Below are 26,926 nucleotides of genomic sequence, written 5' to 3' on the forward strand. Positions count from 1 at the left end.
TGTGCTCCCAGCTCTTCTTTCGTGGTGGTAGGAGGTCCCTCTCCTCTCTGCTCACTTCCCTTTTATATCTTGAGATTGACTCGAGATACAACCTAATCCTGCAGATTGTGCCCTGCCTCGTTAACATACCTGCCTCTAATCCTGCCTTGTTAACATCATAGAGGTTAGGGTTTACAACACAGAAAAATCGCATCAGATCACAAAATGGAGGACAACCACACGATACTTGGAATCATGGCCTTAGCCAAGTTGAGACACATTTGGGGGGACACAATTCAATTGGTGATTTAGTGGTTGTTAGCCCCTGTCAAATCGGCCCCTGACTCATGGCAAACCCCTGCACAACGGGACAAAACGCCACCTGGTCCTGTGCCATCCCTGGATCAGTTTCTGATCAAACCCTTATGCTCCACAGGGTTTTCATTGGCTGATTTTTTGGAAATCATTCAGTGGGCTTTCTTCCTGAAACCTGTTCAGCATCACAACACCACACAATCCTCCAGTGACAAACAGGTGGTGGTTGCACATAAGGTGTGTTGGCTGGGAATGGAACCCAGGTCTCCCCTACGGAAGGCAAAAATTCTATCTCTGAACCACCACTGCCCCCTTGATGTTGGTAGCATCTCCCCAACAGGAGAGATGATTCTCATGTGCCTGGGTATGCAGTGTTGTTGTCAGGTGCCGTGGAGTCAATTTTGCCTCATAGTGACCACATAGGACAGAGTAGAACTGCCCCATAGGGTTTCCTAGGCTGTAATCTTTACGGAAGCAGATTGCCAGGTCTTTTCTCCCACAGAGTGGCAGCTGGTGGATTCCACCAACCTTTTGGATAGCAGCTGAGCACTAGCCCACTACTAGGGCTCCTTAGACACGAAGTGCTGGTGGTGGTAGGTACCACTGAGTTGGTTCCAACCTATAGCAACCCTATACAACAGAACAAAACATTGCCCCATCCTGCGCCACCCTCACAGTCGTTGCTCTGTCAATCCATCTCCTCGAGGGTCTTCCTCTTTCTTACCGACCTTCTACTTTACCAAGCACAATGTCCTTCTCCAGGGACTGGTCCCTCCTGATAACATGTTCAAAGTACGTGAGACCAAGTCTTGCCATCCTTGCTTCTAATGAGCGTTCTGGCAGTACTTCTCCCAAGACAAATTTGTTCTTTCTTTTGGCAGTCCACGGTATATTCAATATTCTTCACCAACACCATAATTCGAAGTTGTCAATTTTTCTTCGGTCTTCCTTATCTGTTGTCCAGCTTTTGCGTGCATATGAGGCAACCATGGTTTGGGTCAGGTGCGCCTTAGTCCTTAAAGTGACATCTTTTTCATTGCGTGATATTCCATTGTGTGATATTCCATTGTGTGTATGTACCATAGTTTGTTTATCCATTCATCTGTCGATGGGCATCTAGGTTGTCCCCATCTTTTTGCTATTGTGATGGCTCTCATCTCTCTATGACATCTTTGCTTTTTAACACTTTCAAGAGGTCTTTTGCAGCAGATTTGCCCAATGCAATATGTCATTTGGTTTCTTGACTACTGTTTTCATGGTTGTTGATTGTGGATGCAAGTAAAATGAAATTCTTGACTACTTCAATATTTGTCAGTAATCCATACTGAAGGTTGTAGTCTTTGATCTTCATCAGTAAGTACTTCAAGTACTCTTCATTTTAGCAAGCAAGGTTGTGTCATCTACATATCGTAGGTTGTTAATGAGCCTTCCTCCAATCCTGATGCTGTGTTCTTCTTCATATAGTCCACCTTCTCAGATTATTTGCTCAGCATGCACATTAAATAAGAATGGTGAAAGGATACAACCCTGACACACATCTTTTCTGACTTTAAACCATGCAGTATCCCCTTGTTCTGTTTGAATGACTGCCTCTTGGTCTATGTACATGCAGTCCCCTTGCCATCGAGTCAATTCCAACTCATAGCGACCCTATAGGACAGAGTAGAACTGCCCCATAGCGTTTCCAAGGAGCGCCTGGTGAATTCAAACTGCCAACCTTTTGGTTAGCAGTCGTATCTCCTAACCACTACGCCACCAGGGGTTCCATAAATGCCAGCTTTTGGTGTTACTAGTGATGGCACCAGTCAGGAAAAGCCCTTTCAGTCCTGGGAGCCTGGGCGGTTTGGGGAGCCCATCTAGGCAGATGCCCCAAGACTGCTCCAGGCCCCAGCTCACCACACCCCCACCCCCTCAGTCCAGCCCCCGCAGCTCGCCCTGCGCCCCCTGGGGCCCCAACAGCACCTGGAGCAGCCGGCGCTCAAGTTGGAACAGCCTGGGCCGTGCGCCCAGCCTCAAGCGTCGGAGTCAGTGTGGAGAGCGCGAGTCGCTGCTGTCGGGCGAGGGTAGGGGCAGCACAGACGACGAGGCCGAGGATGGCAGGCCCAGCACAGGGGCTGCCCCAGGGGTGCGCGCCACCCCACTGCGGCACACTGAGTCTCTGGACCACCACAGCACACTGGACCTGAGGCCCCCGCAGCCGATCACCCTTCTGCCTGCCAAGTTCCAAGACTGGAATGGGCAGACAGTGGCCCTGCCCAGCGAGTTCTTCCTGCGTATCGACAGCCACAAGGAGGACCTGGCCGACCTGGAAGACGACATGGAAGACGTGAGTGGGGGAGCCCCTGACCCCCATGCCCTGGCCCTCGGCCACTGCCTCATCTCCTGTCTTTAGGGGAGACTCAGAGAAGGGGAGTGGAAGCAGGACAAGCTGGGGTGGATGTGGGCTCAGCCTGACCCCACAGAGAGCTCTAGAATGTGAGCCGCCTGGAGCAGCCCATCCTCCAGCATCTAGGGCAGGCACTCACCTGGTAAAGGGCTTAGATGGTGCCCCCCAGTGTCCACCCACCTGACACCAACAATGCTGTGCAAGGGTTACTGGTACATCGCTTTAGTGGGAAAGGTGAGGCTGGGCAGCTCGGACCTTGGGGCCAGAAGGACGTTGCAGGCCATAAGGGCGGGAGAGGCAGGAGAGTCTGGATGCACTTCCTGTAAGAAGCCACTGGGAGAAGGGCCTAGAAGTGCTGGGTGGCAGGGCCAGGGTCAGAGGTGAGTGACTGGTGCTCCCCTCCCCCAGAGTTGCTGCTTCCGCCTCTGCGCAGTGCTGGGCCGCTACAAGCCCCAGTGGTGCCGCCACCACGAGCCCTGGGCACTTTATGTCTTCTCGCCACAGAACTGGTGAGCACAGGCCAGCGTCCGGAGGGAAGGCCTGGATGGAGTCTGTCCCCATCCCAGGCGCTTGGTGGGGTGAACTCCCGGGATCCCTCACTCCACAGCGTGAGTCTCCCCACTCAACTTCCCCTGTCTGGCCGGCCCGCCTCCCCCAGGTTCCGAGTTGTCTGCCAGAAAGTCATCGCCCACAAGATGTTTGACCATGTGGTGCTGGTCTTCATCTTCCTCAACTGCATCACCATCGCGCTTGAGCGGCCCGACATCGATCCAGGCAGCACTGTGAGTGCCAGTCCGGCCGGCCCACTGCCCAGCCCCACCTGACCCAGGCTCAGCCATGCCCCATCCGGGTCCGCTCACTGCCCCCCAGCCCTGCCCAATGGCCCCCCTGTGGTGCCCCACCCACTGCCCCGGCCCCACCCCCATCCCTGCTCAGCCGTGCCCCACCCACTGCTCCCCTCCCACCCCCTCAGCAGTGCCCTACCCCGGCCCCGCCCACTCCCTGGCCCGCACCCACCGCAGGGTCCCACCCAGCCCCTCCCGCCACCCCAAGCCCAATGGTGCCCAGGCCACCCTGGCTCCAACCCAACCTCTGCTCTCTCCCCGCAGGAGCGTGTCTTCCTCAGCGTCTCCAACTACATCTTCACAGCGATCTTCGTGGCGGAGATGATGGTGAAGGTAATGGTGGCTCCAGGTCGGCGGGGAGCAGCCCCGGGGGGCCTGTCTGCCCACCTAGGGCTCTCCTATGACACCCACCGGGCCGGTCCCACAGGTGGTGGCCCTGGGCCTGGTCTCAGGTGAGCATGCCTACCTGCAAAGCAGCTGGAATGTGCTGGACGGGCTGCTGGTCCTGGTGTCCCTGGTTGACATCGTGGTGGCCGTAGCCTCAGCTGGCGGTGCCAAGATCCTGGGTGTGCTTCGGGTGCTGCGGCTGCTGAGGACACTGCGACCCCTCAGGTGGGCGGGTGGGGGGATTTGGGACCTCCACAGGCATTCTCCTCTCCCCCTGCCCTGCTGGTGGGCCCAGCAGCATTCCCTCTGCCCTTCTCAGGGTCATCAGCCGTGCGCCAGGCCTCAAGCTGGTGGTGGAGACGCTCATCTCCTCGCTCAGGCCTATAGGAAACATTGTTCTCATCTGCTGTGCCTTCTTCATCATCTTTGGCATCCTGGGCGTGCAGGTGGGGGCCGTCATCTCCTCCCATGGTGGGAGGGAGCTCTGGTCCCTCCCAAGTGGGTGTGTGGTCCCCACAGAGTGGTGAGGCTGGGAGGCCCGTGGGGGTGACCTTCCCCTCCCTGGTCAGCTCTTCAAGGGCAAGTTCCACTACTGCGAGGGTGCCGATACCAGGAACATCTCCACCAAGGCCGAGTGCCATGCTGCACACTACCGCTGGGTGCGGCGCAAGTACAACTTCGACAACCTGGGCCAGGTGGGCGCAGGGGCTGGGGGCTGTAACAGCCTGGCTGCCTGGGGTGGCAGCAGGGCCTATGGGCTGATGGGGGTCTGACATTGTCTGCCCAAAACCTGGACCACAGGCCTTTCTCTGAGGCTCACTTTACCCATCTATGAAATGGGGACAGGTATGTCCCAGTGCCCAGAGCAGAGGGCTCAGGGGCCAGTGTTCAGGAGGCATGTCAGGGCCTTTCCCCACCCTGGGGAGGGTTCATGGCTCCGGCTGGGGTCTCAGAGCCCTGGGGTGGGAGCTTAGCAGTGGTAGGGAGCTGGGCCCAGCCCCAGCTCGCAGTCAGCACCCTTTGTTCTGGTCTCCAGGCCCTGATGGCCCTGTTTGTGCTCTCGTCCAAGGACGGCTGGGTGAACATCATGTATGATGGGCTGGACGCCGTGGGCATTGACCAACAGGTGCGTCAGCAGGAGTGAGGGCAGGCAGTGGGCAGCCTGGCCTGGCGATCCACAAGGACCTTTCTTTGTATGACCCCAGCCCAGCCCCATGTGTCTCAGGGTTGCAGTGGGTTGTCTCGGGGACCTCTGGTGTCTCAGGCACCTCCAAAGAGTCCCCCATTCTGGTGCCATAGTGTCCAGCTTTGGCCATGGAGCCTGTGCTGGGCAGGCACCATGGGCTGGACACCAGCGAATAAGCTCTATGCCCACAGCCCGTGCAGAACCACAATCCCTGGATGTTGCTGTACTTCATCTCCTTCCTGCTCATCGTCAGCTTCTTCGTGCTCAACATGTTCGTGGGCGTCGTGGTGGAGAACTTCCACAAGTGCCGGCAGCACCAGGAGGCTGAGGAGGCACGGCGGCGCGAGGCGAAGCGGCTGCGGCACCTGGAGCGGAGGCGACGGAGTAAGGCGCTCCCGGTGGCGGGTCGGTACCTATGCACCTGCCCACCGGCCTGCAGTCTACCCGCCCAGCCCCTTGAATGGCTTTGCACGCTGCTGGCCACCCCGGGGGCTGCATGGGGACAGCGAAGGCAGGGCCTGGCAGGGGAGGCTGGCACTGCGGCCGGAGGAAGGTACCCTCCGAGTGGCGATCCTGAAATGTGTGCCCCAGCCTCCAGACCCCAGGGCCAGAGTCACCCCCATAGGGTCTCCCCCACAGCAGCCAGCAGGCCCCTTGTGAGACAGAGATGGGCTCCAGAGAGAGCAGGTCTACGAAGCTTGGGGCAGGTACCCCCACTGTAGTCAGTCATGGCTCCCAGATGCTGAGCCCATCACCAAGCCCACAGGGGCAGCTTCACCCCATGTGGTCTCCCCCCCGGGAACCAGCAGGCCTCTCTTGAGACGGGGGCCTCCAGAGAGGGCAGGGGGCTTCCTTCGGGCAGGGTCCTGCCTACGGGCCTCAGACATGTCCTTGTTTTCCAGGCACATTTCCCAGCCCAGGTACCGGCCTGCATGCCTTAGCCTGCTTCCACTGGCTGCAGCTACACGGGCTGCCGGCTCACTAGCCTGGCCTCTCTGTGGCTTCACCGGGGTCATGCTGCTGCCCGCCTGCCCCCACGAAGCCTCCCCCTGCCCAGCTTGCCCCCCACACTTCCCTGCTGGCCACCCACTGCCACTGCGTGTCCCCCGACCCACTGGCTGCAAGATCTGCTCCTAGAAATGCATGCGGGCCAAGGCGCGTGTTCTAGGCCCTCAGGCTGCACTGGGGTGGGCTACGGGGGGGGGGAGGGTCATTTCCCATCATCCCCTGCTCTCCCAAACCGTGAGTTGGCCAGGGGCTCTCAGCCCCCACACTACCACCTCCCACCACAAGCGCGTGATGGCAGCCAGCCTTACCCAGCGGGAACACGTTGGCAGGCATTAGTGTGCGCTAATGGGGACACTCCAGGCAGAGCCTAGTGCAGACATGCCCACCCCATGGGGTGCATGCAGGTCAGGGCCACCCCAGGTAGGGTCATTTCTCCTTGTCACAGAACGCAACCTCAGGCAGGCTAGATTCCACCAGACCCCAAACGACAGGCAGCCCCACTGTCCTCTACGAGGAAAGCAAGGACTCTGGCTGTTTGGCCAGAGGGGGAGTTGGTGTCCCCTGACTGCTCAGAAGGGCCTGCAAGGCACAGACCAGGAGGTGAGGGGAGCGGGTCACACGGCCCTGATCTGGGATGAGGAAGCTCTTATCTGCCTGCCCTCCGTCAGTGAGGTGTCCTCAAACCCCAGATGCCGGGCATGAGAAAGCCTACCTTAGGGCAGGGAGTCCCAGTGGAGTGTAGACAGGCCATTTCAGCTTCCAGGCCCCCTCCTGGGCCTGCCCTGGGGTGGGACCCCATGAAGGAAGACAGGGCTGTAGGCCAGCCTGGCCCTAAAGCCACTCTTTCCCCAGCCTCCCTGGCACACCCCCTCTCTGCCCACTTTTTCCAGACAAACTTACAGGGAGCCCCGTCCTTACCTAGGATGGGGTCTCTTGCCCAAAAGAACCCTTTCTCCAGCCTCATGCAAGCCCCCAGAGAGGCCAGACCCTGGAGCTGGAGGCGCTTCGGCCCCATCTTCACAACTGAGGGCAGGGCGGCTCAGCCTGGAGTCCAGGACCTCCCTAGTTTGCCCCCAGACATGGTATCTCCAGCCCCCTGGAGCCTGAGTCAGGGGCATCCCAGGGTTCACAGCACCTGTCCCCGCAGAGGCCCAGCGCCGGCCCTACTACGCCGAGTATTCACCCACCCGCCAAGCCATCCATTCGCTCTGCACCAGCCACTACCTCGACCTGTTCATCACCTTCATCATCGGGGTCAACGTCATCACCATGTCCATGGAGCACTACGACCAGCCCAAGGTGGGCTAGCCAGGGACCCGCCCCCCAGCACTCCTCCCTGGGCCATGCTTACCTGGAAGGGCCTGGAACAGGAACCCACCCCCCAACACCCCCCTCCCTGGGCCATGCTCACCTGTCAGGGCTTGGAACAGGGGATGCACCCCGGAACAGTGCCGAGCCTTCATGGGGTGCATGGGAAATCTTATATGAGCCAAAGTTCTCCTCTTCTTAATACAGTGGCAGCTGCCAGGGCCACTGCTCTGCCCATGAGAACCCCCCCAGCCCGTGAGGAGCTAACCCTCGAAATGCTTGCCATGGTCTGTGGCTCCTTGAACGTTCACCGATGAGGCCAGCTTTCCAGACTCTAGAGAGTCTCACAGGCAGCAAAAAGACATGAGAGATAAAGGGGGTTGACTTCCAATTACATCTGCATTTCATCATCTCATTAAAGAAAGCCTCCTCGCAGGAAGGGTATGATATCAATAATGGGGAGCAGTTTCATCTGAGGACACTGACCAACCAGTGACCTTTTGTGTCAGAGTAGAACTGTGCTCCATAGGGTTTCAATAGCTAATATTCTAAAGTCAGTCACCAGGTGTGACTTGCTGGTTTGTCTTAGTCTGGAAGTGCCACTGAAACCTTTTCACCCCAAGTGACCCTGCTGGTGTTTGAAATACTGGTTGCATAGCTTCCAGCATCACAGCAACACTCAAGCTACCACGATGACGGACTGACAAGGTGGATGTTTAAATGGGTCCTATATCCAAACACACTAGCTGCCGTCAAGTCGACCCCGACTCATGGTGACCCCATGTATGTCAGAGTAGAACTGTTCTCCATAGGGTTTTCAGTGGCTGGTTTTTTGGAAGTAGATGACTAGGCCTTTCTTCTGAGGTACCTGTGGGTAGATTCGAACTGCCAACCTTTTAGTTAGCAGTCAAGGACCTTAACTGTTCATAGTACCCAGGGACTCCCGACCACATTTCACTTTGTGAAAAGCATCACTGCGCAAAGCTGAGGCCATCTGGCATGGGCCTGCCCCTTCCCAGGCTGTGTGTGGGGAGCACTGATAAGCAGGTGGGTGGGGCCCGCACCCTGCTCCACTTTGATGTCCCAGGGTTCCAGGTTTCTCCCCACCTGAGGGCTGTCCCCAGAGGGCTGTAGAGGGTTCATGGAGACAATGCACCCCTGACCTGGTATAGGCCTTTCCATACAGTAAGTGCTCAATAGTTGTGTTTCAGAGGTACCAGGTAAGGGGAGGAGAGGGGCCAGAGTGAGGTGCACTGGGGAAGCAGTCAGGGTGACTTCCTGGATATGGTGGCGTTCAGCTGGGCCAGGTGGCTGGGGAGGGTCCAGCCAGTGCTGGGAGGGCACCTTTCACTCATGACTCCGTCAGGACACGCTTACTGGGCACCGCCTGTGTACCATGCTGGCCAGCTCTGAGGCTGAAAAGGAGGGCCATCAGGGGTGCTCAGAAGACACGGGGAGACTACGTGGGCCCCACTGGACAGCAGGTGAGAGTGGGGGAAGCCCCTGCCAGGGCGGCCTCCTTGACAGCTCAGCCCTCTCTCCCAGTCACTGGACGAGGCCCTCAAGTACTGCAACTACGTGTTCACCATCGTCTTCATAGTCGAGGCCATGCTGAAGCTGGTGGCATTTGGGTTTCGGCGGTTTTTCAAGGACAGGTGGGTGGCCTCAGGTGACGGGACATGCCCCTGGGGGATGTGCTGGGAGGAGCTTCCTGCTGGGTGCTGGGAGGCACAGTCGATGCTGAGCCCACCTGCCCGCCACCTGCCAGGTGGAATCAGCTGGACCTGGCCATTGTGCTGCTGTCCATCATGGGCATCACGCTGGAGGAGATCGAGATGAACGCGGCACTGCCCATCAACCCCACCATCATTCGCATCATGCGCGTGCTCCGCATCGCCCGGGGTAGGCACTCCTGGTTCCTCCCCAGCTGGTGGGCCCCCGGGGCAGTCAGAGGAGCCCTGGGTGCCCCTGTGGGCTGGGTGAGCAGGAACAGGCAGTTGCCAACGGGTTCCAAGAACTCAGCCCCATCCCCAGCATCGTTCCTGGGTTTGCATCTGGTCCTTGCTGTCACCCGCCCCCCCACCCAGAAGTCTGCAGGCCAAGGGTGGTTGTTCCCGATTCCAGGTGGGAAAATGGGGGGCACTGGGGCCGCCCAGGGACTGCCAGGAGAGGGCCCCTACCCCCTGCCCACCCACTAACACCCACCCCTCACCCTAGTGTTGAAGCTGCTCAAGATGGCCGTGGGCATGCGGGCACTGCTGGACACAGTGGTTCAAGCCCTGCCCCAGGTAGGTTGGTGGCCAGCTCCAAGCAAGAGTGGGCATCCCAGATGCCTCCAAGAGGAGAAGGCTGCAGGGCTAGCCTCACCGCCATCATTCATTCGTTTGTTCGTTTGTTCATTCGTTTGTTTGTTCATTCGTTTGTTATGCGGCTGCTAGTGTTCACCGCTCCCTTGGTGCACAGCAAATGGCCTGGCCATGTGGGGGTGATAGAAACGAGCTGCCTGCCTTTGGGGCTTCAGTACTCAGGGGAGACCCATGATCTCATCCACTTCATATGGTCCAGTTCAGACACAGGCAGGACACAGATAGCTGAGGGATTGAGTTCAGGCAGCAAAGATTTCCCAGCATGATGTGGCGGAGGTGGGCTTGTCCACAGGTGGAGGACTACCCTTACATCCTCCTTGGAGCCAGCTCAGACCCAGAGTCCTCACTTCCTGTGCCTACCTCATCCTCTGTGGCCTCTTGAGCTGAAAGAGACACTTGTTCCCCCACCTGGGCAGCACTTAGTCCCTCTGTCCAGCCACTTTCCAGGTGCCCAACCAGCCATCCGTCCAGCCAGCCACCCATAGATCCATCTGCCCATGCATCTAGCACAGCCATGTTTCTGTTCACCCAGCTACCTCCCCAAACACTCAGCTACTGACCACCTTCCAATCACCCTTCACCCTCACAGCTATCTGTCCACCCAGCAGCTACTCATCTGCTTGTTCACGTGTCTGTCCATGCATCCACCTAGCCCACCATTGTGCCCTCCACCTGCAACCACCCCCACATGTCCCCTCAGCAGTGTCCCTTCAGTTTCCTGTCAGAATGACACAAGGGTCACTGCTTGGCTGTTGGGAGTGATAGGCCGTGGGGCCAGGGGCTGCCACAGTGGAGGATTCGAGGGGCAGGTGCTGGAGTGGGGGAGCAGCTGCACCAGGGGTGGGGGCATAAAGGAAGATGGGGTGCCTGGGCCCAGAGCATAGCCCAAGCCAGTGCTTGGCATGTGGACGGGGCAGGCTCAGCAGGAAAGCATGGGCGAGGGTGTGGGCAGCTGTGTGGCTCAGGGACCTACCTGATGGCGCCCCCAGTCTGCTGAGCATAAGCCCTGTCCCTGACATGGGGTGGTCCCTGCACAGGGTGGGCTGGAGCCGGCAGAGGCCTTCCTGGACAGCTAGGGCAGAGGAGATATGGGGTGGCCATGGGCAGTGGCAGGAGAGTGGTAGTCCTGTGGTGGGGGGGCAACGGGCTGGGCAAGGGGTGGGCAGGTTGGGAGGGAGGCCCAGGGAGCCATGGGAGGTATGATCCCAGGTTCAAGCCCATCTCTGGAACCCCTGCCTGGCCCAGGCCTATTGGGAACAGTGGTGATGGGAAAGCAGTAGGGGTCCCGGCTCTGACGGTGGCCAGTGGAGGCGTGCAGGTGCCGTGAGGCGGAAGCACGCGTGACACTCTTGTACTTCTCTCCGTGTAGGTAGGGAACCTTGGCCTACTTTTCATGCTCCTGTTTTTTATCTATGCTGCCCTGGGAGTGGAGCTGTTTGGGAGGCTAGGTGAGTACAGCAGCTGGAGCCCCTCGTGAACGGGAGCGGGGACCGGGGACCGGGGACCTGGGAGGGTGTGACATATACAGTGCAAGGGTGCAGCTGTCGGTGTGTCCTTGCCCAGGCCCACCTACCAACAATCCCAGCAGGTGTACACACAGACACCCATCCTGACAAACTGGCATGCACACACATGAATGGGCACACAGAGAGGTGGCTCCAGGACTATGACTCGGACCTGTGGACCAGCAAACAGGCCTGTGCCACAGGCCTGTGCCACAGGCAAGGATGAATGAGTGTGCACATGCCAACACAAATGCCAACACGCACACACCAACACGCATGTGCTAACATGCACGTGTGAGTGTGCACCTGTCAACATGCACATGCCAAAAGTCACACCACCACAGTCCCAGGGACAAATGCTGGTGCTGTGTCCTTATTCATTGTCACCAAGGATTCCTAAGCCCCTTCCCACAGGCCTGTGGGTCTACCCACTGTGGGCTCGGGGGGTGGGGGTAGGGGCCTCTGCCTTTCTCCTGGGTGCCCCCATCCCTCTCTGGGGCAGCACAGTCTCCATTGGGTCCCCTGTACCACAGTGTTTCCTGGGGCAAGTCACTGACCCTATGATGGCTTCCAAGGCCACCCACAGGACCTTTGTGAAGTGCCTATAGGTAGCGAGAGTGCTCACGGGCATTAGCTGTTAACCAGATACCCCATGAATGAGCTCACAGCCAAGGAAGCTTGTGCCACCTTTCCAGGAAGCCCAGAGTCCCCCCCCACCCAGCCTGATCTCTTGGGACCCCGCCTGGCCAGGCCAAATCTAGTGATTCCCACATGTTAAGGAGACCCCTTCACTCTGAAGAGGCCTGAGGCCAGACTGGTCCTGGGGAACAGGAAGCTGGAGAGCAGACAGCGCTGTTCATTAAGGATGAGTCATAGCCAGGTTCATAAGTAGAGGGCTTGCCTATATGTCCATATCTGAAACCCTCTACCCTCCAAGCCAGCCACCATACTTCTCTCCATGGCCTGTGCTGGGTGGAGGCGGTCGGAGGGGGACCTGGCTCTGCCTATGGGAAGGGCCTCCACTCACTGCTTTGAAGGGAAGTGGCTTCCACCTGCAGGCCCTTATCTGCAAGAGCCACAGAGACAGGTCACCAAGAGGGTGCGGGCATCTCCCTTGTGGAGGGACAGGACCCACGGCAGGTTACATGGGGCCTCCTGTGTGTCCCTGCCCAGCTGTCCCAGGCTGATAGGTGGGGTCTCTGTCCCCTCACAGACTGCAGCGAGGACAACCCCTGCGAGGGTCTGAGCAGACATGCAACCTTCACCAACTTCGGCATGGCCTTCCTCACGCTATTCCGCGTGTCCACCGGTGACAACTGGAATGGGATCATGAAGGTACTGCCAGGCGGGGCTTGGGGGCCACTGGGGTCCTCCACAGGGTAGAGGGGCTTGAGAGGCTGCCCAGGGTCAAGTGGGGGCTTGTGGGCCACTCAGAGGGTCCTCTGGAAGATGGAGGGCTTGAGGGGCTCCCCAGGGTCAGGCAGGGACTCGGGTCATTTGGGGGGAGTCCCCCAGAGGGCAGGGGCCTTAAGGGGCTGCTCAGGGTCAAGTGAGTGCTTGGGGGCTACTTGAGGGGTCCCCCAGAGGGTGGGGGGCTTAGCGGTCTCCAGGGTTGGTGCTAGGCCACCAAGAGATAGGGTTGCAGACAAAGGGGCCCTGCCACCCACCCACAGGACACGCTCCGTGAGTGTGTGCGTGAGGACAAGCACTGTCTCAGCTACCTGCCGGTCATCTCGCCCATCTACTTTGTCACCTTCGTGCTCGTTGCCCAGTTCGTGCTGGTCAATGTGGTGGTGGCCGTGCTCATGAAGCATCTGGAGGAAAGCAACAAGGAGGCACGTGAGGACGCCGAGCTGGACACCGAGCTGGAGCTGGAGATGGCCCGAGTCCCACCTGCCGCTGCCACCACCACGCCAGTACTATGCTGGGGACCTGTGGGCATGGGGTGCCCAGGAGGGGCAGTGGGCTGATGCGGCAGGCAGGGTCCCCTTGGAGAGGTGGTGCATTGACACAGCTCCTCTGACCCAGGAGGCCCCAAGCTTGCTGGTGGTGCGCAAGGTGTCTGTGTCCCGCATGCTCTCGCTGCCCAATGACAGCTACATGTTCCGGCCTGTGGCGCCCGCGGCCCCGCAGATGCTGCAGGAGATGGAGATGGAGACATACACGGGCGTGGCGGCCTCGGGTGTGGAAGCCTCAATTGTGGAAGCCTCAGGTACGGGGCCTTGGGTACGGGGGCCTTGGGTGTGGGGGCCTCGGGTGTGGGGGCCTCAGGTATGGGACCCATGGGTGTGGGGGCCTCGGGTGTGGGGGCCTCGGGTGTGGGGGCCTTGGGTACGGGGGCCTTGGGTGTGGGGGCCTCGGGTACCGGGGTCCTCAAGTATAGCAGCCTCTGGTGTAGGGGCCAGGAAGGCCAGGAGAGTGGGACGGGCGTGCCATGTGAACGCTGTCCTCCTCCAGGCGCTGTTCCCCCTGCCAGCTCGCCCGGGGCGTCCCGTGCCACTCTCCAGGTCCCACCTGAGACGATGCGTATACCAACCCCATCCACTCCTTCCCCGGTGAGGTCCAGCAACACCCTGCAGGCCTCCTCCCCGCAGGCTGCACCCTGCTCCCCTGGCCTTAGCCGACTGCTCTGCAGACAGGTATGGGGGTGCCTGGGCCTTTGGGGAACTTCTCTACCATTTGGAGGGTAACAGAGGAGGGGCCGTGTCCCTGGGCTCTGGGCTTTTCTGTGCCTGCAGGTCAAAGGAAGTCCTAGGCATGGAGCCCAGTGTGGCCACATCATGGGGGTCTCTGCAGTCTATGATGACTGGGGCTCCCATATGGGAACCGAGCCCCCCACTCTGGAGCCAGCAAGGCTCAGTTCCCCACTGCAGCCCCCACCGCCTCCTCGCTAGCCCAGCCTGTGATGAGAACCCCATCTGTACCCTGGGGTGCTGCTGGGAGAACCTCACCCTTAGGGCGCCAAGCTGAGCTGGTAGGGGGTCAGCACTAGGGAGGGTGCTCAGAGCCCTGCCCTCTCCTCCTCATAGCCCCTTCCCCAGCCATGACCTGCAACTTGGTGGACCCCATACAGGCTCCACTCACAAGCCCCACTTTGGAGACTCCCAACAACCAGAGACCTGTCCACTGTGGCTGGGGTGAGGGATGGGGTCCCTGCACCCTGGGGCTCCCCCCTCAACCTGATTCCGCACCTCGTGCAGGAGCCCGTTCTCATGGACTCCCTGGAAGGGCAGATGGACGGCTCCCAGGACAGCGCCTCGGGACCGGGCGAGCTTGGGGAGAAGGCTGCAGGCCGGCCGGTGCCACTGGGGGCTCCTCTGTGGACCCCGCCCCGCTCCCCGAGGCCTTTCAGCTCCCCAAGGCCCTCCAGTGTGCTCACCCTCAGGCACACGTTCGGACAGCGCTGCGTGGCCAGCCGGGCACCAGGCGCTGATGAGGCTGCAGACCCGGCTGATGAAGAGGTGCGGTACATCACCAGCGTGGTGCAGCCCTGGCTGCCTGAGCCGGAGCCCCACAGCCCCCAGGCCTCCCCCACTGCCTCCCCAGCCGTCCTAGGGGGCCTGTACCACCTCTGCAGCGCTGATGGCTGGAACTGCCGGGCAGGGCCTGGCTGGGCAGATGGCCAGAGGCAGCTGGTCATGGAGCCAGGCGGGGACAGCAGTCGAGATGAGGCCCCCGAGGCTGAGCCAGCACTGGGCACGCGCCGCAAGAAGAAGATGAGTCCCCCCTGCATCTCTATCGACCCCCCTGCAGAGGATGAGGGTGCCAGCCGAGCCCCTGCATCTGAGGGCGGCAGCACTACCCTGCGGCGGAGAACCCCATCCTGTGAGGCCCCCCTGGGCCCAGCCGCCCCCCACAGGGACCCACTGGAGCCTATGGAGGGCCCGGGGGCTGGGGTCGACCCCTCCGGTAAGGGAGAGCGGTGGGGCCAGGCCCCAGCCTGGGCAGAGCACCTGACTGTCCCGAACTTTGCCTTTGAGCCACTGGATGTAGGGCCCCCCAGTGGGGACTCCGTTTTGGACAGTGGTCAGGATGTAGCCCCAGAACCTCACGCTTCCTCCTTGGGGGCCATGATGCCTCTGGAACCCCACAATATAGAGCCTCCTGTGCCCTCCATTGACCCCCCAGAGAAGGGGCAGGGGGTGCTCCTCACAGCTCCCGAGAGCTCCCCAAAGAAACTAGGGTCCCTCCCAGCCACCCCTGCCCCAGATGACAGCATAGAGGATCCTGTGTAGCTCTAGGGTTGATGCTGTGAAGGGCTCTGTTCTGGGATCTGGGGTGTGCCCAGGGGATCAGCAGCTTGGCGTCGGGCCATGCTGGACCCCGGTTCGGGGCCCCTTCTGTGGCTGTGGAGCCTGGGAGGACCCATCCCCATGGGAGTGGGAGGCAGCGAAACAGGAAGCAGCCTCCCAGCCGGAATGAGCCCAGATGCCCAGGGCTCCGCACTATGGCCAAGCCTGCCCACCCGACTCCGTGGGCCATCCCGTAGCCAAGAGAGATGGCGGACAATGGCCAAAAATGACCAAAAAGGGCAGACAGAACCCACCCCCCAGACTCAGTCCACATAGAACACGTATTTTTCTAGGGAACATGCGCTCGGGCCCCGTGGCCACCACGGCCCAGCTCACTCCATCACCATCCAAGCCCTCCATGTCTGCCTGTCCTCACTCCCTCGTCACGCCCCACCGTCACTGGAAGCTTTGGGTCTCTCTCCATCTCCCCGCCCGCATCCCATTCCAGTCAGGTGTTTTAAAAGACACCACCCCCTCCCGGGATGCAGCTAGGTCACTACTGAGCTGTGATGGTGCAATGAGGGGCCTGCCTCCCCGGGGCCGCCAACTCACCTGGGCTTGCGCTGCGGAGTTTCAGATGACGCCCCTCTATTTGATCAATTCAGGTTACATGTTGCAATAATCTGATGCAGAAAACTTTCCACTTCTCAAGTCAGGGCGGGGGAGCAGGTAAAGCAGAATAAATGTTAACTTATTTAAGAAACATGTTGTGCTGACCTCAGTCCAAGTGTAGGTGGGTGGTAGATGCTGTCCTGGAGAATCCTGCCATCCATCTGCATGTAACCAGTTGCTCTGTAGAGAGAGCACCCTGGAGTGAAACCACCCCTACCCAGCTGCGTGCCCAGCTCCAGCCACCCGTAGGGGGATGGCTGGCCTCAGCAGGGCTGCCGGATTTCCGCCAAGCTGTGGCCCATCCCCTCCCGAGCACTGACCCCACCAGCCTCTTTGTTGGCCACAGGGAGCTGGTAAGTTCTCCTGTAACGGAGAAAGTAGCCCATGGTGCCCGCTGCACCCACAGGGCCTCAGTGGTACCCCACAAGGTGGCCACTAGCCCACAGTCTCCAAAGGCTGTGCCTCCCTCCCTCCGCCTAGGCCCTTGTACCTCGTACCTTGTCTTGAGCATATTGGACTGTAAAAGCTGGGACCACTGGCCGGTGTGTGTTGTTGGGGGAGGCAGGGGTGCCCCCTCACCCACTCGTCCACCCTCCCTCCTCTGTGTCAGGCAGCACCAGCACTCCTTCCTTCCCTTCCCACGTTGTCCCCCGTCATTGCTGTCCTGGAGGCTCAAGGGTACAAAGATCATACAGTCCACCTGATTCGGGGGGCTCATGCTGCAGGTAGATCGACTCTGGCTGCATACAGCCCCCCACCTGGGGTCCAGCCCGGAGGTTTCCCAGGCCTCAGCGAGGGCAGCTGTCCACCTCTCCTGTCCCCCTCACTCTGCACACAGGGTGGCTTGGTGGCTGGCACAGCCTGTGACAGCTGCCCCACTTATGTAGGTCATTTGGATCAAAGCTCAAGATTGTCGTATACGCATCCTGGGGCCGCCATGACAAAGGACCACAAGGCAGGTGACTTAGGACAGACATTTATTTTCTTGAAGTCTGGAGGCCAGAAGCCCAAATTCAGGGCATTGGTAGGGCCATGCTCCTCCCAGAGGCTCTAGGGCAGGTCCAGCTTGCCCTGATCCAGGTGGACAATGAGGCTGACCTGGCTCCCTGACCCAGACCCTGTGGACCGGAAAGGGGTGGGCACAGCCAGTATAAAACTCCCCACCTGGCAACTGCCAGCCCTGCTCCAGAGCTTGCTAAGGGACTCTGGTTTGCCTTGTGAGGGCTCTCTCCGGTGGAGATACAGAGGACTGCAGGTCATGGCAGGGCACCCAGAGCTGGAAACCCCCAAGGGCCCGCAGAGCCCTGTGGGGTGGAGCAGGCACATTGGGCTGTAGGTGCCTCCTACCACATAGCCTTGGATGGGTCATTACACCCTCTCAGTTTCCCTGTAGGAAAATGAGCCAGGACTTCTGCAGGCCCTGGGCAGTAGTTCCCCGTTCAGTGGGTGGCCCTCACCCTCCATTCCTTGCGTGGAAGAGGGGACAGGGAGGGGTTGTTGACCAGTGGTCAAGGGCCAGAGGTTGGGGGGAGGGAGATGGCTCTGCAAAGAGAGCACTTGGCCTCCAGGATACAGGAGATGTGGAGAAGTTGGGGAGGAAGAAGCCAGCCAGGAGAGGCAGTGGGTTGGGCCCGAAGCCCTGTGCTGCTGGGACGTGGAGGCAGATCCAGTTCACATAGGCAAGGACAAGGGTGTAGATACCAAGCCGGTCAGGGCGGCCACAGCCCTTGCCCCAGCTCACCACGCCTACCTGCAGCCAAATGCCATCCACCTGACAGACCAGAGGCCCCCCGGAGTCCTCCTGGGGCAGAGCAGGGAGTGTTGGGGCGCCCCTCACAGGGCTTTAGTTTCCCCACCCTCCCCACACCTAGTCTGCTCGCTTGGCAGGCATCCCTGGGGTCCTGGGCATACAGCATGTCTGACCGGATGGTGCCACCTGTGTTGCTGTAGTCCTGTCTGCAGGTCTCTGTGTCCACGATGGAGTCTTCTACCTCCTGCAGGCCGTACAGGGGTGGCAGAGGCTCTGGGGGAGAGCGGAGATAGGCTGCAGGGGAGTCTGGGTCCCAGCAGTGTGGAGAGTTGGGGAGTGGGTGCCCCAACCCAGTTAAGATACAAATTTCTCACCAGGTAATGCAAGTCACTGACATACTGTGTATGGTTAGACGTTGACACCTTAGTGTAAACTAATGTGTAATAGATACACTGGTGGTAGATAGACACTGACATCTTATAAAAAACAAAAACCAAATCCACTGCCATTGAGTCAATTCTGACTCATAGCGACCCCATAAGGTTTCCAAGGCTGTAAATCGCTAAGGAAGCAAACTGCCACATCTTTCACCCACAGAGCAGAGTGGCTGGTGGTTTCGAACTGCGTACCTTCTGGCTGGCAGTCGATCACAGCTGTAACCACTGTACTACCAGAGCTTCTTATTGACACTTAGTATGAATTAATGTATAAAGAACATATTGGTGGTAGATAGACATTGACATTTTAGACTCTGATATGGGAGAGCTGCTGCCAGCAGCCTTGGCTGGGGTCTCTGGGCTGTTGGGAGCAGGGTGGTCCCATTTCCCTTCATCTTTCTTACCAGCCTCTCTCTGGGTGGGCCTTGCCTGCCTACATCCTTGTAGAGCCATATAAGGGGCTGTGGGGGGCTCCTCACCTCCCTCCCTCGTGTAGCCCCAGCCAGTCACCCAGCACCGCACCCCAGGTCAGAAGTTGGCTGAGGCCTCCGGTAGGCAGATGGGCAGGACCCAGTGGGAGAAGTGCACAGGGGCACTCAGCTGCACTAGGGCAATGTCACCACTGATGCCCAGCAGCACTGGGCGGCCTGCGTACAGAATGATCCGCCTCATGGTGGAGAATCAGGGAGACAGAGTGACCCTCAGCTCCCCCAGGTGGGCCTGGCAGTCAGACAAGTTCAGGGACCTGGGAGGAAAGGGTGTGGGCTGAGGAGCGACCCTGATTTCAGAGCAGCCAGCTGAGAGGCCAGAGGTCAGAGTCGGCCCACCCCACCCTGCCCTGTGAGGATCCAGTACCCCACTCTTCCCTCCACAGCTACTCTGGGCACTGGGGCTGGGGCCTGGGAGCTGGCAGCAGTCCCACTCTCCATGGCCCATGGACTATGAGATCATGGGTTCCTGTCCCTCCCACTTGGAGGAAATGGAAGTGTGCTGTAACAACCTAAAACCCTGGGAGGGAGTGAGCTGCCCACTCAGAGAGGCATGCAAAGATACCCAGAAGAAGCCTCCCACAGGGTTGGCTCAGGAAACGCCCTAGGCCAGTGTGGCCCTCCAAGCCCTGGGGCTCCACACTGCCATCGGCTGGGCAGGTGGTGATATAGTCCCACCCTTTCTGCCGGAGGGGAAACTGAGGCCCCGAGAGGAAGATGAGATTCCAGGGTAGGAGCATATTAAAGGCAGAGCTAAAGTCTCCACACTGCCCCTCCACCCTCACCAGGCCTAGGCTACTGCCCCCTCAACCGCACACACTCACCCTAAGAAGCAGTGGGTAGCAGTTAGCACCCACTGAGGGCTGAGCAGGGTCCCTCCACACACGTGTACCTTCTGCAGGCTCAGGCTGGTCTGCCATGGCCATGCCCCAGCACCGGCCTTGTGGCCCCCTACGATGCGTTCCCCAGCCTCTGAAACCTGGGGCCAGCCACATCCTGATCCAAAGAAGGAGAGATCCTTGGTGGGGGATCTGAGAGGCCTGCAGGAAGACTTTCATGACTATCCCCTCAACCCTCTGGGGTTTCCTCCATGTCCTTTATCATCCTTCTGCTGGACCTTACCCAGGGGTATCATGGACCTAACAGAAATGACATCCCAGGAGCCATGCACACTCCCAGGCCCAGATTTTTGTTTCTAAACACTGTCTTCCACTAAACACTCAGTAGCTGCAAAGACAATGCAGTCGCTTCACAGGGAGAAGGCTGCAGCTGCCCAGGGAGCTACAGGAAGACCACTGCGAGGAGAAAACGGAGCCTGATGGGAGACCTGAGAGGGCTTGGAGTCACCCCTGGTGTCTTCCTGAAGCAGACACCCTGCCCCCTCCCAACACACCTGGTGAAACTTACCTGCCTGCAGAACCTCTGCCAAGACACCTGAGGGGAGGAGAGGGGTAGGCCTAAGGGTGAAAGTGGGAGGGACGGACCTACTTGACCCCCTCCCCAGGCCCCTGGGAAGGGGGCAGGGCCTGGGGTCACCTGGGGTCACCTCCTGCTGAGCGGCTGGAGCTGCATCCTGCAGGAGGGTGGGGCCAGTGGGTGGGGCCAGGACCTGACAGCTGCCATCCAGGCTCTGTCCCCAGGTGGGACCACAGATGGCTATAAATGGGCAGCTTGGAGGCTCCAAGCAGCTCAGGCCCAGGTCCCTGAAGCTCACAGTGGGAACACATCTGGGGGGCAGCGTTACCCCACCCATGCCTCGGTCTCCCCTCTGTATCCAGGCTGCCCCTGCCCTGCAAAGGCTCCTAGATGAGGGGAGCTGATACTCCCTCTCTCAGCCCGGCCCCTAAGTGTATGCCACCTCCTGCCAGGCTCCCAGCTCCCCTGGGCCAGCATCCCAGTGTCCAGCTAGGACACTCCCTTGGTAACTGGGGGGAGGACTTCAGCTTCTGGGAGAGGTTGGGGGAACAGTGGTGGGTCCCACCCAGTCCCAGACATGAGCAGACTTCCCACCCACCCTCCCTCCACTCATCCCCAACTGCACCCTCAAGCCCAGGCCAGGTCACCCACTGCGCAGGGTCAGGAGCAGCAGGACGCTGCAGGGTCCAAGGGCCATGGTGCCTCCGAAGTGCTGGAAGAAGGGGAGGGGCTGCCCTGAGTCCTGGACCCTGGAGCATGGGAGGGGCCCCTTCTGCCAGCTGTCAGAGCAGGAGGAGGGTCCGAAGGCCACCTCTGGGCCAGCACTGACAGACCACCACTCCTCCTGCACATCCCAAAGAGGATTATCACCTTGTTTGTCCCAGCGTGGATGTCGCAGCCCAGGTGGGCAGTGACTGGCTCAGGGTCACACAGTGAGAGCACAATAGGCAGGGTGGAACCCAGGCACCCCACAGCCGGCTTGAGCCTCCTCTCTGTTCCTCACCAGGGTGGGGGGTCAGTGCCATCCCCTCCAGAAAGCCCCCCCGGTCACCTCGGTGCACACTACTCATCAGGGTGGGAGGGTCCAGTGCTGGCCCCTCCAGGAAGTCCTCCCTGGTTACCCCGTGCACACTGATCCCACTCTTCTGTCCACCAATACCTGGTCTCTGGGCTCCTGGGAAGGGTGTACCAGCCCAAGCAGCAGATGGAGCTGGGACAAGATAGCTGAGGCCCCCATGACCAGCATCTTGGTGCCCCCTGCTACCACCATTTCCCTGTCCCACATCCGTCCCCAGGTCCCGTGGCCCCACCACAGATTAGATGGGCACAGTCACACAACTGCCCAATTGGGGCCGGCATCTCTCTGATGCCCCCTGTGTGCCTAGGGCACTGACCAAGCTGATAGGGACCCGGCCTGAGCTGGGATGTTCCTGCCCCCCAGCTCCTGCCCTAGCTCCAAGCCACAGGCCAGGGTCAGAGGACTCCTCTGAGACTTGTGGGAGAAAAAATGGGAACAACCTTTCTAGAAATATCTTAGCATTGCCACGGAGAGCTCTCTGGGAATTTGCTCCAAGGAAGAAAATCGTAAAAGGATCCAAAGAGTACCTGTCAATCACAGCATCCCTCCTACAAGCAAAGTCAGGACACAGCATGCATTTCTTATGAAAGACAATCAGACACAGACACTTCCCTGAGCTGAAAGGCCTTGGGGAACCAGGTCTCATGACAGCAGAAGGGAACAGCTCTCCCATGCCAGGGGTGTGCTACACCTGAGCAGGTGTGTTACACCTTAGCAGGTGCTCAGCCTCAGCCATCATAATGAAGGGATGCATTCAGTAAATAAATAGCACCACACACACACACACACACACACACACACACACAGAGGGAGTCCCTGGGTGGCGCAAACCGTTAAGCACTCAACTGCTAGCCGAAAGGTTGGCAGTTAAAACCTACCCAGAGATGCCTTGAAAGAAAGGTCTGGTGATCTGCTTCCAAAAGGTCACAGCCTTGAAAGCCCTATAGAACAGGGCTGACTGGACAGCAACTAACCACAATAGCAACAACATGCAAACACACACACATGTATGCACACACACATGCCAATACACGCACACACTAGAAGGAAAAAAATCTGACAATATCAAATGTTGACGAGGTGGAAGTACAATGTTCACTCCCCCACATTGCTGGGGGTGGAAGGTTAGCATTTTCTAGAATGATCTAAAGCCCAGCAGCCCCCTGATCCTCCCCCCTCCCAGCACACCCACACAGGAGCCAAGGTGCCACACAGAACCTCTTGACATCCCTTCATAAGAGATCAAATCGGAAACAATCCAGGTGTCCACCACCAGCAGACTGGATAATTTCACAAAAGGGAGAGCTACACATCAATGAGAAATGCATGCTTCAGCATGTGCTGTGGAAGAATGTCACAAAGGCAGGGCTCAGTGAACAAAGCCAGGTGAGAAAGAGTATCACAGTGGGATGGCACTTACATAAACGTCAGAATGGGGCAAGAGGGAACCCTTACACGCGGGTGTGTGCATGGGAGTGAATACTCAGAGAGAAACATGGGGATGGTTATGTGGATGTGGGGAGGGGCTTGTGATCTGATGACGTTCTGTCTCTTGCCCTGACTGCTGGCCCTGGGTGTCCTCTGTGACCATCTTCAATGGTGCATGTTGTTTTGTGATCCCAAGTGTGAGGTGCCACTCATGGAGGAAGAAACACCCACTGTGTGTGGAGAGGGGGCCCGTGGTTGGCCTTGGGGAGATGGCTGTTGAAGGGGGCACCCACAGGGACACACGGTGCCTTGGAGACTCTGCAGTCCAGCTGAGCACCACGCCCTGGACACGTAGTGACACCCACGACCAGAAACACAGTGACAAGAGCCACACCTGCTTTCCATTCACTTTAATGAGACACAGCAATGGGGAGAGGATGAGGGCCCTCCACCCCCTGCTACCTGGGCAGGTGAGGGTCAGAGGGGTTGGAGAGGGGGCTCAGGGTGCAGAGGGGATGAGTGGTTCTCCACCCCCTGCTATGTGGGCAGGTGAGGGTCGGAGGGGTTGGAGAGGGGGCTCAGGGTGGGGAGGGTCATCAGGATGGGAGGGGCTCTGGGTGAGGGAAATGTGGTGGGGCCAGGGGGAGGCCACCTGGGCAGGAAGCTGCAGTGTGGGGGACAGGAGGGGGTGGCAGCCTGGTGGCTTGGGCTCAGGGCTCCTTGGGGACATAGCAGTGGATCCAGTCTAAGTAGCGGGTGACGTGTATACATGCCTGGCCAGTTTAGCTGAGCGCAGCCAACACCCCAGCTGACCACGCCCGGCAGCATCCAGGTGACTTTCACCTTGCAGACCAGGGGAACTCTGGAATTGCCCTGGGGGAGGGGAGGGTTACCACTGGCTCAAGGGGCTGAGGGGCAGGTAGGGCTGCAGGGGACACATGCAGGGTCCCACCTGGCAGGAGTCTTTTTGGGTCTTCCCAGCCCACATCATGTCAACACGGATGATGTAGATGTTGTCCCCCATGTAGAGACCACTGTGGTATTTGGTGTCACAAAGGCTGTTTTCCACAATGGGGACCTTCACCTGTTTCAAGGGGTATGGTGGTAGCAGGGCAACTGGGGGACAAGAGGAGAGGAAGGATGGAGGATGTGGGGACAGAAGGGATCAGTGTCCACTCCCTGAGTGGGTCCTCCCAAAGTGACTGTCCCTGCCCCCCAACTCTCTACCACCCCCGAGGCTCACTTCCATTGTCCACATCACCCCAGCCAGTCACCCAGCATGGTGTCCCTGACGGGAAAGTTTCAGAGGCAGGGGGCAGGGCAACCAGCTGCAAGTGGCTGGAGATGTTCACAGGATCCTTGAGCTCCAGCAGGGCAATGTCAGCGCCCTCCTGGGCAGAGTAGAAGTTGGGGTGCATGGTGGCCCTGTTGAGGGGTAGCAGCTGGTCATGGTAGTACAGGTGCTGCTCACCCAGCTGCACCCTGAGTTTTCCAAGGTCTTCAACCTCCCTGGGGAGAGGAGGAGCCTGTTGGAGGGTCTGGTCAGCATGGATGCAGCCCAGTACGGCTCACCACTGCCCAGCCCCCTGGTACTTACACAGTGCCCTGCAATCAGCACCCACCGGGAGTGCACGAGAGAGCCCCTGCAGAAGTACATCCAGTACCCGATGTGTAACCGCAGGCTGACCTGCCAAGGCCACTTGGTCCCAGGGGCCTCCAGCCCCTACACGATGCCTGTTCACTCCAGGGCTGGGACTGAGGGGGGAGAGGGTGGTGTCAGGGGCCAGCACCAGCTCCAGCACTGGTGCAGCCCTGCCACCAGCCCCCTGCTGGGACAGTCCTGGGCGTCTTTGACTGCCCTGCCCTACAGGGGCCAGGACTCACCAGGGGCTGCGTGGGCCAGGAAGAGCAGTGCCAGTACCACCAGGGTCAGCATCTGGAGGAGCAAGGAGGAGCAGATGAGCCCTGCTGGGAGTCTACAGAGGACAGGATCAAGGGGATCAGGGCCCAATCCATCCTTGGGGGTCTGAGTTCTCAGCACTCCACTCAGCTCCACAGCAACACCCAGACGTTGGGGTCTCTGAGGGTGAGGACCTACCCCAGCCAGTCTCTTCTGTTCTCTGCCTGGCCACTCTCCCCCGCCCCCACATTTATCCTTCAGAGGGGTAAGGGTAGAGGAGGGTACAACCTCCTCCAATCCAGAGGGCAAGATACCTCAGATGCAGGGCCCATGTTGCAAGGGCTCCAGCCACCCAGACACCCATTTGGTGCCCACAAGCCTGCATGGAGGACAACATACCTCAGGGGTCCTGGGCTTCTCAGGGCATGGCAATGTGAGATCCCCAAACCAGTCTGGGTGGGGTGTGTGGGATTTGAGTCTCCTTTCAGCACGGGCTGGACCCCTTCTGTGTAATGAACACCCAGGTGGCCTTGCTGTGAGGGGAGGGGACTGGACCTCTGGGCACCCCTGCCTTCATCAGTAGGGGATCTTGGGAACTAGAGCGGCCCCCTCCCAGATGCTGAACCCCAAGGGAGGCTTCAGGCACAGCTGCATCCAGGACTTTTCCTGTGAGTGACAAATGCTCCCGTCCCAACCTGCTTCCTGAGCCTGTGTACACAGCCCTCAGTGGAGGGGTTGCCCCTCGGAGGGTGACACTCACCAGAGACCCCTCCCCCTAGTGCTCCACATTCACATGTAGCCCTCCTCAGCCCTCCCTTCGAACTGGGAGGGAAGGGCTCCCGTAAGGCCTCCTGGTCAGATAGGGAAACTGAGCCCTGGAGGGAAATAAGGCCCATGTCCTCGGCCAGGAGTGGGCCCCAGCTCCCCATGAGGACCATGTCAGGGGTTATCTGTGCATCTATAGGGGGCTGTTATCTGGGATTAGAGCCCCCATTAACGGGGGAAATGAGTGGAGAGAGCAGAAGAAGGCAGCCCCTTACCCAGGACCCCACCTGCCCACAGGTGCCCCTCTTCCTCTGTCCTCCGCCTCCCCCAGGCTGACCACTGTTCCTGCCAGGTCGTCATCCACCTTTGCCTCCCTTGTGGGCCAGCTGGCCACTAGGGCCTCCAGCCCCTCCTCAAGCTGCCCTTGCCTGGCTCCCTGCCTGCCCTTTTGGAACCCCTGGAGTACGTTCCCTGGGCAGCTTCCCCTGGGGGCAGGCAGGGGTCCTACTTCTCAGAGGACTCAATGTGATGTGGTATTCTAGATGGGATCCTAGGACAGAAAAACGATTAGGTAAAATGTAAGAAAATCTAAATAAAGTATGGACTTTAGTTCATATGATGTATCATATTGGTTAACTAGTTGTAACGATTGTTATACCAGTCATACCATACCAGTGTAAGATGTTACTAGCAGGGAAAACTGGGTGCTGGGTATATGGGTATCTCTATAACACCTTTGGAGTCCTGGTGGTGCAGTGGTTAAGAGCCTGGCTGTTAACCAAAAGGTCATCAGTTTGAGTTCACTAGCCGCTTCTTGGAAACCCTACGGGGCAGTTCTACTCTGTTCTATAGGGTCACTATGAGTTGGAATCAACTCAATGGCAACGGTTTTTTTTTTTTTTTGGTTTTTGGTTTTGTGTAGTATCTTTAAGGAGCTGGTGGTGCAATGGCTAAGAGATCGGCTGATAACTGCTCTGAGGGAGAAAGATGTGACAGCCAGCTTCCATCAAGATTACAGCCTTGAAAACCCTAGGGGCAGTTCTACTCTGCACTACAAAGGTCACTATGTGTTGGAATCGACTGGATGCCAATGGATGTTTTTTTAATTTTTTTAAATAACAACATAGTATCTTTACAATTTTTCTACACAATTAAAACTGTTCTAAAATGAAAAGTGTATTTTTAAAAAAGGAATACAAAAATACAGCCTTAGGCCCAGACAGCCTGGATAAGACAGCTCAGGCCCCTGTGACTAGCATCTTGGTGCCCCCCACCCCCCCCATGTCCCTGCCCCATGTCCGTCCTCAGTTCCCGTGGCCCCACCACAGATCAGATGGGCACTATCACATAGCTGCCCAGCCTGGGTGGGCATCTTTCTAATGCCTTCTGTCCACCAAGAGGATGACTGAGCTGATAAGCGCCAGGGTAGGGCCGGGACATTCTTGCCTCGCAGCTCTAAGCCACAGGCAAGGTCA

At 58.9% G+C, this 26,926-nt stretch overlaps 2 protein-coding genes and 1 pseudogene across 4 annotated transcripts in view; 1 reads left to right on the plus strand and 2 right to left on the minus strand.

The window, feature by feature from the left end:
• The window catches only part of CACNA1H (calcium voltage-gated channel subunit alpha1 H), a 64,519-nt gene extending 48,161 nt beyond the window's left edge, over nt 1-16,358 (plus strand). Inside the window, exons 17-36 of one of the 3 annotated variants that reach the window (XM_049903130.1) lie at nt 2,210-2,620; nt 3,089-3,189; nt 3,339-3,462; nt 3,790-3,858; nt 3,953-4,137; nt 4,232-4,358; nt 4,482-4,607; nt 4,949-5,038; nt 5,290-5,503; nt 6,001-6,018; nt 7,254-7,405; nt 8,960-9,069; nt 9,183-9,316; nt 9,632-9,702; nt 11,150-11,228; nt 12,499-12,620; nt 12,959-13,201; nt 13,314-13,497; nt 13,743-13,924; nt 14,486-16,358. In XM_049903130.1, the coding sequence (XP_049759087.1) occupies nt 2,210-2,620; nt 3,089-3,189; nt 3,339-3,462; nt 3,790-3,858; nt 3,953-4,137; nt 4,232-4,358; nt 4,482-4,607; nt 4,949-5,038; nt 5,290-5,503; nt 6,001-6,018; nt 7,254-7,405; nt 8,960-9,069; nt 9,183-9,316; nt 9,632-9,702; nt 11,150-11,228; nt 12,499-12,620; nt 12,959-13,201; nt 13,314-13,497; nt 13,743-13,924; nt 14,486-15,520 (3,777 nt within the window). In that variant the 3' untranslated portion in view covers nt 15,521-16,358. The remainder of the gene's footprint in view (nt 1-2,209; nt 2,621-3,088; nt 3,190-3,338; nt 3,463-3,789; nt 3,859-3,952; nt 4,138-4,231; nt 4,359-4,481; nt 4,608-4,948; nt 5,039-5,289; nt 5,504-6,000; nt 6,019-7,253; nt 7,406-8,959; nt 9,070-9,182; nt 9,317-9,631; nt 9,703-11,149; nt 11,229-12,498; nt 12,621-12,958; nt 13,202-13,313; nt 13,498-13,742; nt 13,925-14,485) is intronic. The other 2 variants (XM_049903131.1, XM_049903132.1) reach the window with 2 other exon arrangements.
• Nucleotides 16,359-17,697: 1,339 nt separating this feature from the next.
• On the minus strand, nt 17,698-21,565 carry TPSG1 (tryptase gamma 1). Its single transcript, XM_049904998.1, is given in 9 exon segments — nt 17,698-17,780; nt 17,783-17,990; nt 18,070-18,212; nt 18,856-19,121; nt 19,689-19,860; nt 20,272-20,298; nt 20,401-20,520; nt 20,932-21,124; nt 21,440-21,565. Coding segments are annotated over 9 exon segments (1,338 nt in total).
• A 1,931-nt stretch (nt 21,566-23,496) lies between these two features.
• On the minus strand, nt 23,497-24,728 carry LOC126086752 (tryptase beta-2-like; annotated as a pseudogene).
• Nucleotides 24,729-26,926: the final 2,198 nt, after the last annotated feature.

Source organism: Elephas maximus, chromosome 12 (genome assembly GCF_024166365.1).
Source record: "Elephas maximus indicus isolate mEleMax1 chromosome 12, mEleMax1 primary haplotype, whole genome shotgun sequence".
Taxonomy (NCBI): Eukaryota; Metazoa; Chordata; class Mammalia; order Proboscidea; family Elephantidae; genus Elephas; species Elephas maximus.